The sequence below is a fragment of the Saccoglossus kowalevskii genome, chromosome 9 (assembly GCF_978046115.1).
Source record: "Saccoglossus kowalevskii chromosome 9, keSacKowa6.1, whole genome shotgun sequence".
Lineage (NCBI taxonomy): Eukaryota > Metazoa > Hemichordata > Enteropneusta > Harrimaniidae > Saccoglossus > Saccoglossus kowalevskii.
In genome coordinates, this window is record NC_140649.1 from 31,017,262 (window position 1) to 31,035,772 (window position 18,511).

General features: G+C 37.7%; 1 protein-coding gene across 1 annotated transcript; it reads left to right on the plus strand.

Moving 5' to 3' along the window:
• Window positions 1-272: 272 nt before the first annotated feature.
• On the plus strand, window positions 273-15,463 carry LOC100377091 (cysteine protease ATG4D-like). The gene is made up of 9 exons (XM_006821983.3): window positions 273-809; window positions 1,941-2,024; window positions 2,527-2,742; window positions 3,600-3,786; window positions 4,808-4,884; window positions 8,700-8,930; window positions 9,936-10,012; window positions 10,975-11,094; window positions 11,490-15,463. The coding sequence occupies exons 1-9, from the start codon at window positions 701-703 to the stop codon at window positions 11,667-11,669; spliced, it is 1,281 nt and encodes a 426-aa protein (XP_006822046.2). The 5' UTR covers window positions 273-700; the 3' UTR covers window positions 11,670-15,463.
• Window positions 15,464-18,511: the final 3,048 nt, after the last annotated feature.

An 18,511-nucleotide genomic window follows, 5' to 3' on the forward strand; every position in this document is an offset into this window, starting at 1 on the left:
AGTCACACCATCATTTCAAGTGTTCGACCAATTAGATTTTAAAAACACGCTCAACAAATCATTGACTTTAGGTCCATACTGATGATTCGGAGTTGTGTTTTGCTGTTGAAATTAAATTTGTCTTGACGTCGCACTGTCGCGCGTGGCAAGCGATTTATATATGCCAGGTTTATACTGTTCCAAAATTTCCAATATTGCGATGATACAATTAGTGAACTGGGGGGTCTATCAAAACGTGAAATATTCACCGACTTAGGTGGTACTCAAAATGGCTGTCGTACTTGGTCACCAGACTTGTTATTTTTACTTCGCCTAAATCAAGAAGAAATGGTTGATGATATACATTTCATCTGATGTAGACCCATTCGAAGTATTATAATTATTCATACATTTCTTTGTTTTAACTCCAGTGGGACATGACTGCCATGTGTGGATCATCCGACGCCTGGTGTGACTGTGCGGTGAATGGACTGATATCATGAATCAACGCTTGTGAATCAACTTGAGCCGAACTGAAGATACCTATGTATATCAACTATGTATATCTATCCGCCATCGGAGGCAAGATGTAGTTCCATACATACATATCTTGTTAACCAGAGAACAAATTGAACCTGAAAGTAAACACAGAAGTCGTATAATCGTACTAGAATCTACGAGCTAAACGGGACACCTGGAGGAATAAACACTTTATGACGCTATGGCCACGAACAGTGATTACGATAGTGGCCGCGAGAAGGAACAGAATGGCGATCAGGCAGAGAAAATGAAGACTAAAATAATGTCTGTGTGGAACAATGTGAAGTATGGTGAGGAGATGATTTACATTTTATATGGTACATTGGGGGGCGAATGATCAACGGAAGGAGGCCAACCTACAGGACTGTACTCGGTGCTATTTATATGTATACTACTATTCTCGTGTATTGAGAGGTTATATGCAGAATGCTAATATTATTTCTTGTGCTCTATAAATGAATGGAGAGGTGTAATCGTGAGACCAGGTTAGGTTTTGAGTTGGAGAGCATGCAATTGTTGTCAACAAGATGATTCTGGGCTTGTTGGTTCATTCTGTTGCACATTCACAGGAGCATTTTGCAAATGAAATATATACATGACAGTATGCATGTACAGATTATTATTTTTGTGAAGGGGGGGGGGGGGCTGTTGCAACTGATAACAGAACCATGAATTTTTCAAGTGTATACCTACTGTAAAACATGTTGAAAAAGCGACATGCAATTTTAGCCAATTGTGGTAAAAAGCGAAATGTTGATTTAGCGAATCTCTCTTGTCATTGTTGATTTCCTGTTTTCACAATACTTGTCTGTCGCGTGCCAAAACAAATGTGCGGTTATCACCTCCATAAAAACAAAGAAAAACTGTCAAGTGTAATTAGGAAGTGCCCCAGATTTTTATGTCCCAGATTACCGATACTGTATGCCAATCTATAATATTTAGCCACATCTTGAATTAGCAAATCAGTTCTCTCGTTAAATTTGCTAAAAAGACATGTTTTACAGTATATGTGTAGCTGCCGTTAGAATGGTAGCATGACAGTTTTCACTAAAAGATAGTTTAGTGGCCTCTAGTGGCCACTTCAGTTTAGCCCTGAACAGGGTCGGCATGCAAAAACTAGGCATGGTAGGCAAGGTTAGATTACCAATAAGGGGATTATCATAGATTATAGTTTACATAGGAAAAACACACCTAACCAAACAACTCTGTTGGAAAATAAGATTTGTAAACATTGTTTGTTGTAGGACATAGAAGATGAAGGTCACTTCTATAATATGACGTCTGATGGGATTTTTAAGAAATGAACATATTTTGATAATATCATGTAACTGTAATAAGATTGTTCTAAGTTGTTGTGTCATAATTTAAGACATGTGCAACTATTGAAATATTACAATCTTTTGTAATTCATTTTTTTTCAGGCTGGTCATCTAAAAGTCAAACCAATTTTAGTTACCATACTCCAATATGGCTTCTTGGGGAATGTTATCATCATAGACCTGATGGTGAGTCCTTCTTCCATACTTCCAAACATATCCTGTTTCAAATAACACCAATAAAAAATACATCACCATTTTCAGTGACAATGCCCAAAAATGCATGTGTTTTGGTCTGAGTTACCAAGATGCTCTCTAAGTACGGTATCTCCCCAATACATATGGGAAAGATTTAAGATTCATGTGTGCATGTTCATTTGTATTTATTTGATGAACTTTTCTCAAATATGAAAAACACACATCGTAACTCTTCTGAACACCTCTGTAACAATTCTAAACACTTTTGTAACAATTCTGAAGACTTTCAAAAAAATTCTGAAAACTTTCAAAACAATTCTAAACACTTTTGTAATAATTTTGTACTCAATACCGGTAGTAACAATTATAAACACAGCGAGATTGCTAAATTTTGGTGGCAGATGTATAATAATGTAGGCTATGGAATAACTATTAAAGTTGTTTGTAAAGATGTCTTTATTGTAAGTTATAAATTAGAGATCTTTACTTTCAGATCCCAATGAAACTGAGCAATCAGCAGAAGATGACTGCCTCACACCAATGGAGAGATTCAAGCGTGATTTTACCTCTCGTTTATGGTTGACCTACAGAAGAGAATTTCAACAGCTTGCTGGTACTAGTTTAACAACAGACTGTGGTTGGGGTTGCATGCTTCGTAGTGGACAAATGATGCTTGCACAAAGCTTTCTCACTCACTTTCTTGGAAGAGGTAAGTTGGTATTTCCAAATAATTTACAAGAGGGGGAGGGGCAAAATAGTAAATCCAGTTGATGAATGTGGGATGTAACGTATTTGGACTTGTGCATAGACTGCAGAGCTTTTTGATACTAAGGTTGATGTGAAAATATGAAATTGTGGTGTTGTTCTGCTGATTTCATTACAAAATCTGCATTATTATTAGATTGGAAGATATAAAAACAAACAAAATTCACTAATCACTAGAGGGCGATGTTTATACATCTTTATAAGGATAACACAAATTATGACATTATTTATGAAGATGGCACATGTAAACTAAAGGCATACTGTGGAATACTTTATTTTCGCTGGAATAAATTTTCGCTGAAAAGGCTTTTTGGACGTTTTGTATGGAATATATTTTCACTGATTTTTGATGAGTTTATATAGAAATATAGGAAACAATGTATATTCACTAGATTTTATTTTCACGGAATCATCCTTTCAGCGAAAATAGCGAAAATAAATTCCAAGCGAGAATAAAGTATTCTACAGTATAGTGTTCTGCACAAGAGATTTTAATTAAGTGGTCGACCCATAAATATTGTGTGCCCACCACGGACAGATTCTTTAGTATCAGTTGTGGCAAAACAAGCCACCTATCAAAGAGTTCATTGCGTTATTATTATTGCATTTTTATGTAGTGAGTCCAGATGACAATGTGTATAGGAATATTTATGTTGTGTATCTTTATGAATGGTTCTTCTCTGATATTGGGGAAATTGGAAACAGAATTTAGTGTTAACTCAAACCAATCCATCACATTCTCAAGTGCAATACATGTTGCTAGTTTTCTCATAATTCATTATTTTAACTTTTCTTTTCTAGATTGGTGTCTTTATGATGTAGAAACCAAGGAACAGATTGCATATCATCGGCAGATTGTCAAATGGTTCGGTGACCAGCCTGGTGAACAGAGTCCATTCTCTGTACACAGACTGGTTAGTCTGGGACATGAAGCCGGTAAAAGACCTGGTGACTGGTATGGTCCGGCATCCGTGGCACATATATTAAAGTATGTATGTTTGAAATTATAATATTTCAGTCACTGGAGACACTGGAAACAATTGCTGTCTCAAATTGTCATCATTTGACATGAATATTAGATGTGGATCAGCGGTAACAACAAAGGCATTTTATAAACTCGTTTGAGAGCCAAAATTCAGTGCAAATATTTTCACATGTTGTAAAGTAAATTTCCTCACCATTTTGGACCATACAGACAGTGCATCTATTTTTTAATCAAAAGGTTTATTAATTTTTTACCAACATTTCAATTGGGAAGAAGCAGACTATACAAAGTCATTTTGTAGATGGTGCCAAAACTTACAATGGGGATCAAAGGGTTAACAACAAATATTTTACTGAATGAATCAGTTCTAATGTGTTTCATGATGAATCAGTGCAAAAGAATTGAATAACACTAACTGCTGTGAAACAAACTACTATATAATGAGCATTATAGGTAATCCAATCAGATGCTTTTGGATTTGTTTTTAGTGAGAATCACTTAGTTCATCTATTTCTTAATTTGCATTACCTACAGTTGCCTAAATTTGATGGTATATATGTAGTCTTGTTTATGAACACATGGGCACTATGTTGATATTGTTATATCAGGAGAAAACAGACATGATCTTGCTTGTCTTGTTTTTTTCTGACATTGTTAATAATCCTCAAAATAAAGTAACATCTTTGTTGATTTTAGACTTACAGAAACAACATTGCTAGACAATAGTCACATATGACAATAATGTTGTGCCTGTAATTATTAAAATCTTGTTTCAGGATATGTTCAAAATTGTTTATAGTATATTAATTATGCTTTATTTACATATGCATGATGATGTGTTGCATATGCATCGGTACAGTGAAAAGGAAATCAGTATGGAAATATTTCCTTAAGCCCCCTCAAATGACCCCTCCAGCACCCTCTCTCAATTTAATTGTCTATGACCCTCTTGAGGACAGCTATAGTTATCTAGGGAATAGGTCAGGAGCATGTTGACCTTATCAAAACTTATTGTATTTTTCAGGAGAGCTATGGACACAGCACCTAAGTTTGATCCCTTATTAAATCAGCTATGTGTTTACATTGCCCAGGACTGTACGGGTGAGTACAATATATTGCTTACCATCTGCCATTCATTCTATATGCCAAACTTGTAGTTGTAAATAACAAAATGGCTGCCAGGTCAATGCAAATATCTCACTCCAGTTGATGGAACCCTTCATCCATCAAGACTTTGCGATGTTCTCTCTAGCTTCATCATATCCAGATTAGTGATCTTAAAATCCAATTCAAACAAAATGGTTGTTACCTGGTACATGCTTCTTTTTAGTCACCGTTTGAGAGCAGCTGGAAAATAGGAACTTATGGATTGACCTCAGAGTATCCGTGTGTCTGCCATTTTTTTTGTTTTATGATTTCATTCAAGATGACTGAATAGCAGCCATTTTAAGACCAAAAATGTATCAAAATCACATGTTTTCACCATTGATTCCGGAATAGGATCTTAGTGGTTTGTGGGAAGGCTTAGTTTAAACTTGGTACATACATTGAACATAATGGGACCTTCATGCATGTCATTTATTTTTCTAATCAAGGTCAAAATAGCCAACTGTCGGCCATTTTGTTTCAACAAATGTGGTTCCAGATCTGCATCTTTGACATGCCTAGAACAAACTTCACACATACATCAGACATCATATCGGACAAATGCACATGCATATTTGTCACCATCAAATCCTAAATGGCTTACTGGTGGTCACATTAATTGTTTAAACATGACTTTCCTGTTTACATTGTATCAATTCACACTAATTGGTAAATATTTATTAAAAATATTACTCTGCATATTCAACTACATTTTGAACATGACAAGATTTGAAAACCAACCACTGATATTGAATTCTAAATTCCTGATAGATCAAAATAAAAGAAAACTCAAACAAGGGCGTTGCATCTTTTAGTCTCTAAGGTAGAGATGCAGTTTATTTGTGAATTTCAATCAAAAATAGTTTTTTTCTTTTTTTATATAGATTTTTATCTAAAGAACATTCTGTGAAAATTTGACCAATGAATTCTTATTGGAACACCGTTAAAATTGCTGTTTATTTTCTGGTTAAAAATAAAAAACACTCACATGTGGCAATGTTTATGTCCAATTGCCTAATTTGCATGAGTAACCAAATAACAGGACCTTTGATTGACAATATGCAAATCGAGATTGTACGGGTCATAGTTCATTCAATTCACGCGCATATGCAATTATTCTCAAATCAGGTCTCGCTGGCTAGCAAACCAAACATATTTCCTCAGCGTTTTTTCCTAATTGTTATCAATACATTATGCGTGGTGTGAAAAGAAAGACAGGTAGAAAGAAGATTCAGATGATTTCTATGTCGGAAGAGGCAAAAGCTACACTGAAGGCATCAGCCCACCAAACGAAAAACAAAATCGATGTGAGCGTCCAAACATAACTTTCCCTGAAGGCATGAATCCGAGTTTCTGATTGACTGAGAGATTTTATTTTTAAATAATTGTTCTCAAAAAATAAACTGAACATGTGAAGAATAATTTAACATTGTTTACAGTGATAACTGCTCATTGTCGAAACGAAGCTTACCCATTCACGCTAGTCACAATAAACATCATACTCTTGAATAGGCGTCAATGACTACGGTAAAACTTAGACTCTATTTTAGGCATCAGGAATGATTGAAATGTCCGAAAATGACGCCAAAATACAACTTAAAAGTCCCATTTTATTTTTTTTCTAAATCCCATCCCGAATTTACGGCAGAGTCTGGTCCCTCAAATAAGGGACACGTGAGCTTTGATTCTAACCGGATATATTGCACTGGGTCGGGGAGATACAAACTTTTGTGTATCTTTTGTCCAATGGGTACCTGTACTTCGATCATTCGCAAGTTTTGCTAGGTGGTGCGAGACAGCTTTGTTTGCAACCGGACGAACTCCGTTTAATTCAATGAAGCAAACAACTGACAATGCTAAAATAAATTGCAGAGGTACGCTAAAATTAATTGAAAACAACCAAATAATTTCAATGAAAAATAAATCACGGAGAGAGGTAACTTGATACATTACGGTAACAACTCTTTTGACGCGCTGACCGCTTCTCCGCGTCTGATGTTTTGTTTTCCTTGTCATAATACTTACTGATTGATGATTTTGTTTTGATTTTTGAGTTTTTTAGCCTGCAACTCGGCCACAACCTTTGCTTTTTCCGTGAAAAATGGGGAAGTTTACGTCAATTTGACGGACATTCCATTTTTTTAAACTAATGAAGCACACTGTTTAGCACTCCTATTTTTTCATTTGCCGATTTCTATTCAGAAAAATTCGACCGCTCGAAAATGCACCTTAATTTTGCACTCTTAAAACATGTCAGATTTCCAACACTAATTATTTAAAACCGGTCTAAATTTTAAAACTTTTACGTTAGGAGCTGGAGCTCTCTTCTTGCAAGCGACCGTCGCCGGTAGTACAATATTACAGCATGTTTTGAACGTACATCTGTGCGCTGATTGTCTGCGACTGTCTTAGAAAATCCCTGAATAAGGCGTTGCCAAAATCGGAAAAAATAACAAAAATGCCTCCTTAAAAATCGAACAGAATTCAAATATTTCTTTTAACAAATATGTTGCAATGGGAAAAATTGGATTGGAAACGATAAACAAAACTTCTGTGCCTCGCGTTTCGATTCTAGGATTACGCGATTATTCATTATTGTGCGTTCGCTTCCTGGAGTTGGTTCTCAATACTACATAAAAATCATCAAGGATAAATAATTTAATATCCCACTTTGTACTCTTTACGGTAAACCATAGGCTGTGAAATACTCGTAGATTTTTTATTGAAAAATACATCGAAGAGAAGCCATGATGTTTTGATCGTGATAAAAGGTCACCTTCCTCGGACCGCCCCCTGTTTAATAATTCATGAGATGACGTCATATTTACTGGGCATTGCCACGTGTTTTTACCGACCCCATCAAAACACTGGTATGAATGACGTGTTTCTGATTTATATATCCAAGAGCAGTTGTTCTGGTCCAACGATTTTACATAAAATGTCTATGTCTATTCGTTAACTTTCAATTTCAATAGTCTAGAAAGTATGACAAAGTATGACAAAGCAGTAATTCCCGGTTTAACGCGCAAATATGCAAATTAGCCTTTTTCTAAATTTCTAAATTAAAATAGCTGATAGACGCTTTGGCCATTTGCCTCGAAATTTTCACACATTATTGACAAGGTGTTCCCCCTTCAAAATGCGTCCGGACAGTTTATTACGGTGCGTGGAACAAAAATAACAAGTCCGCAATTAACATGGATATATAAATTATGCAAAAATGGAAAAGAGTGAACTTTGAGGTCATGCTGTGCGACTTTGAAAGCCGTTAGAGAGATGAGTGGACGCATTTGAATTAGTAGTATACCAAGGTATCCAGTGATGTAATTTTACCCACAAACGGACTTGAAGTTTTTAAGCTAATTTTTTTTAAACCACTTTTGTCCAAAAAAGCATATTTTTGACCCAAAATCAAAAACGCATTCTGGATATTTAAAATAAAGACAAGTTTTACAAAGTTTGTATAATAAGCTTTCAGAAAATATATAACATGTTGGATATATAATACCATCTTCATTGTCTAATTACTCAATTAATAAGCAAGCCAAATAAACTGCATCTCTACCTTAAGTAACATAACCTCATAGACAGTCAGGCTCTCAAAAATTTACATGAGTGTTGACTTTCTATCTGGATGGCGAGTGGGCATTATTTACATAATTTCCATGTCCAAGGCAACAATCAGTCAGAGAATGTACCACGACAACAAAGAGTTAGATTATATGCAGTATTGTAAGTGATTAACAATGACTTGTTCTATTTCGTTTCAGTGTATAAACAGGACGTTATCAATCTATGTCGCAGTCAGCGGGCTGACGTCACTGACAGTAGGAGTAGCCAGCTGTGGTGCTCTGTTATTATATTAATCCCTGTACGTCTTGGTGGAGAAGAGCTGAATCCAGTCTACATATCTTGCATCAAATCATTATTTACACTTAAGAACTGTATAGGCATCATTGGCGGCAAACCCAAGCATTCCCTTTATTTTATAGGATTTCAAGGTGAGATTTTTACCTTGCATATTTGTAATATAAAAAACCAAAACAAAACTCAGTGTTTATCAGTATCAGTCCCGACATTTTGCTACTGGAGGTAATACTGTACAGTCATTGATCTGTTCATCAACTAGTAATACAGCAAAAGTACATATAAACTTTTATTTGCTATATTTCACTACAAATACTTACTTGACATTTCTCAAATCCATACCCAAGAACAATTGAATTTGTTTAACACTTGGATGAACAGAGAATGCGACTTGATTATTTCATGTGAACCAGAAATGTGTGTCAACAGTCAAGTGAACAACACCTTTTATGCACCTGTGTAAGATTAGAAATAGATAATCTTAGAATTCCCTAGTTGCTACATAAATAAATGCATGTCCATGACAGTAGGAGGTGGGAGTGGGAGAGGGGTGTTCCCAAGTTAAATAGACATCTTTGTATGTTTCACCCAGAGATATTTGACATAATTATGTATGGATACAACAATGTTATGAATTATATTTTTTCCAACTTCATTGTGTGTATTTAACAAAATCATGTAATGTAGCCCCCTACAATAAAAATTCAACATGTTCAGGACAAAACTGATGCTGGTACAGCATCTGCCAAAAACTGCATATTCCTGCTGATAAATTATCCCCTTTTTTACAAACAGTAGCTAAGCAACCAGAGAACCCCAAACACAGCTATAGAGCAGAAAAAGTCATCGGTATATCAATACTGCAAAGCATGCACTCCCACTGCACATATGAAATGGCCATTGTACAGACTTCCTGCATACTCACATATTACGTGTACTGTAAAAGGATTGCTTATTTCGCTGACTGGAAAATGCGCTAACCCAGTGAATATGTAAAATTTAGCATAGAACACATTATCTAAATGTTAAAACCGTGAATTTAAAACCCACTGAAATATGCCTGAAATGGTAAATCAGCAAAATTTAAACCCAGTGAAAATTAGTCAGTACAGTACATTGTATTTCTTTTTGCTAAACAGAAGACAAGTTGATTCATTTAGACCCACATCTATGCCAAGATGTTGTTGATATGAGATCCAGGGACTTTCCTCTTCAGGTACATATATTATCCATCATCACTCATTGTCAAAGTTGTGTTGTCTTTCAATATACACGTGTTTGTAATATATAATTCATGTCATGTTATTTACTGCCATGTCTCATTTTGGTGTGGCATGCTTTCTAATTTTAGGCGCTTTATTGGAATTACTAAACAAGGCAGTAACTAAGCTCAGTTGTCGTTGATACAACGAACAATGCATCGCTTTGACATTCTTAGATGATACATATTCCCACAGTTAGTATGTAACATTGACGTAGCAGCACATGCAAAAATACTCATGTAACACTCTTGACTTGTGTGCGTAACAATCATCATGCTATTCTGTCCTCGGTTGTATCAAATTAGGTTTTACATTCTAGTAATGCTAAATGCATTTGCATTTCAACATGCATGCTATTCTGTCCTCGGTTGTATTAAAATCCATTTAACAGTCATACTATTCTGTCCTCGGTTGTATCAAATTAGGTTTTACATTCTAGTAATGCTAAATGCATTTGAATTTCAACATGCATGCTATTCTGTCCTCGGTTGTATTAAAATCCATTTAACAGTCATACTATTCTGTCCTCGGTTGTATCAAATTAGGTTTTACATTCTAGTAATGCTAAATGCATTTGAATTTCAACATGCATGCTATTCTGTCCTCGGTTGTATTAAAATCCATTTAACAGTCATACTATTCTGTCCTCGGTTGTATCAAATTAGGTTTTACATTCTAGTAATGCTAAATGCATTTGCATTTCAACATGCATGCTATTCTGTTCTTGGTTGTATTAAAATCCATTTAACAGTCATACTATTCTGTCCTTGGTTGTATCATCAGCATTGTGTTATGCTGTTCTGTTCCGAGTTGTATCAAGATGATTGTGGCATCTTTGAAAATAGACAATGGAGATCAAACTATAGATGAATCTTGTTCTAGAAAATTTATACTAAAATCCATTTAATGTTTACAGTCATTTCACTGTATGTCACCACGCAAGATGTCCCTTATGAAGATGGATCCCAGCTGTACTATTGGATTCTATTGCAAAACACAGGATGATTTTAAAGAATTTTGTTCTTATGCACAAGAGGTATAGTTTTGCATTGTTATCTAATCAAGATGTCCATCAAATGGCCATATGGATTTCAATAAGACATGTGAGACGTGCAATTTGATGTTGTGTGCACGTATGTCATTTAGATTTCGTTTTGCAATTTGTTTTTGATGAAATATGGATTCTAGTATTATTCCTTAGTAGAGCAGTTTTGTCACCTTCAAAATTAGTTTAATAAATGAAATATCACACTCAATACATGTGTACTTTGTTTGTTTGTTCTTATGTTTAAAGAGGAGAAAGTTTAAACTACCAGAAGTAATGACATTTCTACCATGAGTCACTCCACAAAAACCTAGTAATTCAGTTCTATCTATCACTGTGTTTTAAATTAAAAATAATATAGAAATCATAAATTTTTGTATTTGTAGGTGTTAGACTCCACAAAGCACGTTGGTGACTATCCAATGTTCATCTTCAGTGACGGTTGCAGTCTTGAACATCAACTTCCACAGTCCAAGAAAAACAAGCCTGATAGGCTACTAAGAGTACGACATCTGGACAGCGAAGGCAGACCAAAATCTCAGGTTGAAGAATTTGTGTTCCTCTGAAAACCTCTGACAAATAATTCAACCAGACTTTGATGTAATTATGTTATAAAATGTTGTATATATGAATACACTTTTTGTTTATTTCATTTGCCCACAATGCAATGCTTCTTTTTAAAACAACCTGATGATTTCACTCAGAAACAGAAAAAGTTTCAGTTCATCTCATTCTAGTTTATCCCGGGTCACAGTCAGTTTCTGTTGATAAAGAAAAAAATCATAATTTGACATTGCTGCTTGCACTTTCGTATCATGTTAAAGTTGCTTTTGCAAATTTGTGGAACATTACTTCCAGAAAAAGCTAAATATATGAAAAAAATTTCAATTGATACTGTTTTAGCTAAAAAAAACACATATATATAAAAAATAGATATCCTGTTCTCACTTTCCATGTTTTCATTTTCAGAGTACTGGGGGGTCTTGTATCTTATACAAACATACTTACAATGTAACTGAAGGTCAAAGACAAAGCTAAGGCCCCCTAAATTTGCGAATAACTGCGTAAATTCATATTCTGCAGTTTCTTATTACTATTTCACAATTGATGGTATATATATGATTCAAGGAATGGTACCTCACAGATTCGCAAAGTGAGAATGCAACTTTAAAGAATGGCATTTAAATTCTCAAATACTGTAGAATAATTTATTTTCGCTTGGAATTAATTTTCGCTATTTTCGCTGAAGGAAAGATTCAGTGAAAATAAATTCCATAAAAAACACCCAAAACGTCTTTTGAGCGAAAATTAATTCCAGCTAAAATAAATTATTTTACAGTGCTCAACTTAGTGTCAGTCATGTGATTTTCAAACTTTTCAACATGTGTGGGTTTTTAAAATTTGAAATAAACTTTTTTTTCTGGAAACATACAGGGTACATAATAATATTAAAGTTGTTTTTTTTGGTCAACTTGAAAAACTATTAATCAAAATATGTGTGTAACTATTCCCAAAAGGGAAGCCCAGCACTCAACCTCATCATGGGTTAGTCTGACTCCCAATTATTTCAAGGAACAATAAAGCATTACATTTGTTGTGCAGAGCAGAAAAATATACACAACGATATTAAATACAAAATACACCTTGGTGTATATTAGGTTTGTGACTGACAGCTTTATTTGTCTAGATATGGCCATAATGTTATAATTTACTCAGGTTATTTGTGCTGAAAATATGCAAAAAAGGGAGTTCTCTTCTCAGTATGACTTCTGTGAGATGAGCATATATCCCATATCCTGTGTTGACCCCTGACCTAAGTAATACATGTCATGTTTTGGGCAGCTGTTGTCTCCAATTGTACACATGTGTACAATTGTAATTGGATTTTGTAATTGTAATTTTGCTGCCAACACATCACTAGGCTCTGAAATGTGAAATACTGTGAATAAAAACTTGTCAGCATGTAAAGATACTTGTATATTCTTGACCATAGACTGACTTTACAGTTCAACTTCACTATGGGATTCACTACTAGTATTTTATTTTTATTTGGAAAGAGTTATGAAAACCTGCAATTTACTCTTAACGTAGATTATACACTCAAATGTTTATTGTAAAATACTTTTTTTTTTAGCTGGAAATCCTTTTTGCTGAAAAGTAATTTTTGTTCATTTTCACTGATTTGTTTGTGATGAGATATTTTCACTGTATTTTATTTTCACTAATTTATTCCTTCAGGGAAAATAGCGAAAATAGATTTGCTACAATGGTATTAAATTAATCAGTCACCATTTAATGATTACCTGAGTGTACTTGGGGTGGTTCCTATCCACAGATTTTTACAGTATAATTAACATCTAACATGCATTATATATATAATCACTAATTACCAGTCATTTTAAAATTCAGTATAAATCCAAAATTATTAATCTATATGTGTACAATCAATTAAGATCCTAGCGTCCATGGCATAAATATACCTCATAGTGAAAATATTATACAGTTGTGTATTTTTTATAGTTTTTACTTTTAATATTTGAGAACCAGAGAGTTTCTCATCATATTATACTCTGCTACCATATTTGCTTTATTAGTAGTGCATGCATTTACATAAATTGGTTTCTACGGTAAAAATAATTTAGAATACAACACATGTGGTCTTCGAGTTACAGGCACTTCTAAGAGAGCAAATACAGTACTACTATTTTCTTAAATTGTAAAAATAACATTCAACACTGATTTCTGTAATGTATGATCCCTGAAAGTTGCACATCCTGGTACTTTGTGAAGTCCCACTGGAGGTCATACATCCTGGTACTTTGTGTGGTCCCACTGGAGGTCATACATCCTGGTACTTTGTGTGGTCCCACTGGACGTCATACATCCTGGTACTTTGTGTGGTCCCACTGGAGGTCATACATCCTGGGACTTTGTGTGGTCCCACTGGAGGTCATACATCCTGGGACTTGTATGACCCCTGGAAGTCATACATCCTGGTACTTTGTGTGGTCCCACTGGAGGTCATACATCCTGGGACTTGTATGACCCCTGGAAGTCACACATCCTGGTACTTTGTGTGGTCCCACTGGAGGTCATACATCCTGGGACTTTGTGTGGTCCCACTGGAGGTCATACATCCTGGGACTTGTATGACCCCTGGAAGTCACACATCCTGGTACTTTGTGTGGGTTCACTGGACGTCATACATCCTGGTACTTTGTGTGGTCCCACTGGAGGTCATACATCCTGGGACTTGTATGACCCCTGGAAGTCATACATCCTGGTACTTTGTGTGGTCCCACTGGAGGTCATACATCCTGGGACTTGTATGACCCCTGGAAGTCACACATCCTGGTACTTTGTGTGGTCCCACTGGAGGTCATACATCCTGGGACTTTGTGTGGTCCCACTGGAGGTCATACATCCTGGGACTTGTATGACCCCTGGAAGTCGCACATGCTGTTACTTTGTATGATAATTGGGTCACACATCCTGGTACTTTGCATGACCCCTAGGGTCCACACATCCTGGTATTTTGTATGACTCCTGGCCCTGGGGGTCACACATCCAGGTACTTTATGAATACAGCCATTTTTGTTAATTCACAATGAGTGACCTTTGAAGGGTCATTGGATTTTTTTGGGCAATTTAACCATATTGTTAATTCATTACATGTATTTACTGAGTCAAAATGTTAACAAATGAGTAAAACATGCTCTACATAGTATCTAGACAGCTGAATTTTTGGTACCTTTATCCAGAAAGAACTGTGGGCTAAATAACAAAAAAGATATTTCTAGCTATCTGCATGCTGTACAGGCTATATGTGCACTGACCTATTACTTTGTATTTTCACATTTTGTCAGTTTTACATAAATTGAGTATGAACATTTTCACTGATATTTATTTTCACTATTTTTATATTTTGATCTTATTCACTGGATTTGGGTTTTAAATTTACAGATTTTTCAAACACAATTCTAATGTAATTGCTATTATTTGCATGAATTTTTTTTCTTAGCAAAAATAATTTGTTCACAGCTTTGTGAACTTATGGTAATTATAGATGCATTTGACCTGATCAAGGTTGACCTATGACCTGGTCATTATCGACCATGAACTTTTCAACCTAGGCTGTGACCTGGTCAAAGTTGACCCATGATATGGTCAAAGTTGACCCATGATCTAGTCAAGGTACATGTTGGCCATGACATGGTCAGTGTTGACCATGACCTTGTTAAGATAGCCATGATCCTGATTCATTCTTCATTGCATATATCATACTTTAGATGGCTTGTTATTAACACTGTACATATTTGGGTTTTACTCAAATAAAAATAACTGCAATAATATTTATAAATATGTGATTTGTTATTTTTCAAAAATTTTGAAATCCCAGAAAAGGATATTTATATGACATGACACTGCATAGAAAAATCTCTATTATTTGTAATTAACCAGCTATAATGCATGCTCATAATGTGGATTAGGCCACCTTCTTTTTTAAATACTGCTTGTAACAAAATAAATGCCTGTTTTCTTGATTAAGCTTCTGATCAAAATCAAAGCAGTATTAATGCGCCCTCATCGCCACACAGTATCAGTGAGCCCTCATCAGCCACATAGTATCAGTGCGCCCTCATCGTTACACAGTATCAGTTTGCCCTCATCAGCCACACAGTATCAGTGCGCCCTCAGCAGCCACACAGTATCAGTGTGCACCCTCATCAGCCACACAGTATCAGTGTGCACCCTCATCAGCCACACAGTATCAGTGCGCCCTCAGCAGCCACACAGTATCAGTGTGCACCCTCATCAGCCACACAGTATCAGTGTGCACCCTCATCAGCCACACAGTATCAGTGCACTTTCAGCCACAGTATCAGTCTGCTCTCATCAGCCACACACAGTATCAGTGTGCACCCTCATCAGCAGCCACACAGTATCAGTGCGCCCTCATCCGCCACACACAGTATCAGTGCACCCGAGCCACACAGTATCAGTGCGCCCTCAGCAGCCACACAGTATCAGTGCGCCCTCATCAGCCACACACAGTATCAGTGCGCCCTCATCAGCCACACACAGTATCAGTGCGCCCTCATCAGCCACACACATTGGCTGGTTCCTGCCTCAAGTGTCATGGCGTACCAAGCCACAAGAGGCCGGTAACTAGTAACGGTTCTGGCATTCTGATTGGTACATCACTTTCTCGTTGCTTGTTCCATTTCCCTTAGTTACCTGACGTCAGCGCTTATGCTCGTGGCTGTTCAGGGGTTTCCTTTTGCTTTCGAAAGTTGGGCGAATAAAAAGAATTGTTTCTTTTGTTATAAATTTGCACAGAACATATCAAATGTGTAAATCTAAGCAGGCAGTATGTATGAGCATGGTTTTATTGTAGCATTACAGACACGTTTACGCAAAACGGAACTTGGAATGTTTTCAAATTACGTCACCCAGTCGCGTTCCTTCCGGCCGGAAAACCGGCCCAAATGGAACAATATGGCGATTACTAGTTACCTGCGTCCTACCTGCCATTCGCAAAGGACGCCGGGAACCAGCGAACCACACACAGTATCAGTGCGCCCTCACCAGCCGCACAGTATCAGTGCGCCCTCATCATCCGCACAGTATCAGTGCGCCCTCATCAACCACACAGTATCAGTGCGCCGTCATCAGCCACACACAGTATTAGTGTGCACCCGAACCACACAGTATCAGTGCGCCCTCAGCAGCCACACAGTATCAGTGCGCCCTCATCAACCACACAGTATCAGTGCGCCGTCATCAGCCACACACAGTATTAGTGTGCACCCGAACCACACAGTATCAGTGCGCCCTCAGCAGCCACACAGTATCAGTGCGCCCTCAGCAGCCACACACAGTATCAGTGCGCCCTCATCAGCCGCACTGTATCAGTGCGCCCTCATCAGTTGGCTGGTTCCCGCCTCAAGTGTCATGGCGTACCAAGCCACAAGAGGCCGTTAACTAGTAACGGTTCTGGCATTCTGATTGGTACATCATTTTCTCGTTGCTTGTTCCATTTCTCTTAGTTACCTGACGTCAGCGCTTACGCTCGTGGCCGTTCAGAGGTTTCCTTTTGCTTTCGAAAGTTGGGCGAATAAAAAGAATTGTTTCTTTTGTTATAAATTTGCACAGAACATATCAAATCTGTAAATCTAAGCAGGTAGTATGTATGCGCATGGCTTTATTGCAGCATTACAGACACGTTTACGCAAAACGGAACTTGGAATGATTTCAAATTACGTCACCCAGTCGCGTTCCTTCCGGCCGGAAAACCGGCCCAAATGGAACAATATGGCGATTACTAGTTACCTGCGTCCTACCTGCCATTCGCAAAGGACGCCGGGAACCAGCGTACCTCATCAGCCGCACAGTATCAGTGCGCCCTCATCAACCACACAGTATCAGTGCGCCCTCATCAGCCACACACAGTAATAGTGTGCATCCTCAGCAGCCACACAGTATCAGTGCGCCCTCATCAGCCACACAGTATCAGTGCGCCCTCATCAGCCACACACAGTATTAGTGTGCACCCTCAGCAGCCACACAGTATCAGTGCGCCCTCATCAGCCACACAGTCTCAGTGTGCCCTCATCAGCCACACACAGTATTAGTGTGCACCCTCAGCAGCCACACAGTATCAGTGCGCCCTCAGCAGCCACACAGTATCAGTGCGCCCTCATCAGCCACACAGTCTCAGTGTGCCCTCATCAGCCACACAGTATCAGTGCGCCCTCATCAGCCGCACAGTATCAGTACGCCCTCATCAACCACACAGTATCAGTGCGCCCTCATCAGCCACACAGTATTAGTGTGCACCCTCAGCAGCCACACAGTATCAGTGCGCCCTCATCAGCCACACAGTATCAGTGTGCACCCTCATCAGTCACACAGTATCAGTGTGCCCTCAGCAGCCACACAGTACCAGTGCGCCCTCATCAGCCACACACAGTATCAGTGTGCCCTCATCAGCCACGCACAGTATCAGTGCGCCCTCATCAGCCACACACAGTATCAGTGTGCACCCTCATCAGCCACACACAGTATTAGTGTGCACCCTCATCAGCCTCACAGTATCAGTGTGCGCCCTCATCAGCCACACACAGTATCAGTGTTCACCCTCATCAGCCACACACAGTATCAGTGTGCACCTTCATCAGCCACACACAGTATCAGTGCACCCTTATCAGCCACACACAGTTTAGTGTGCACCCTCATCAGCCACACACAGTATCAGTGCACCCTCATCAGCCACACACAGTTTAGTGTGCCCTCATCAGCCACACAGTATCAGTGGGCCCTCATCAGCCACACAGTATCAGGACGCCCTCATCAGCCACACACAGTATCAGTGCGCCCTCATCAGCACACACAGTATCAGTGTGTA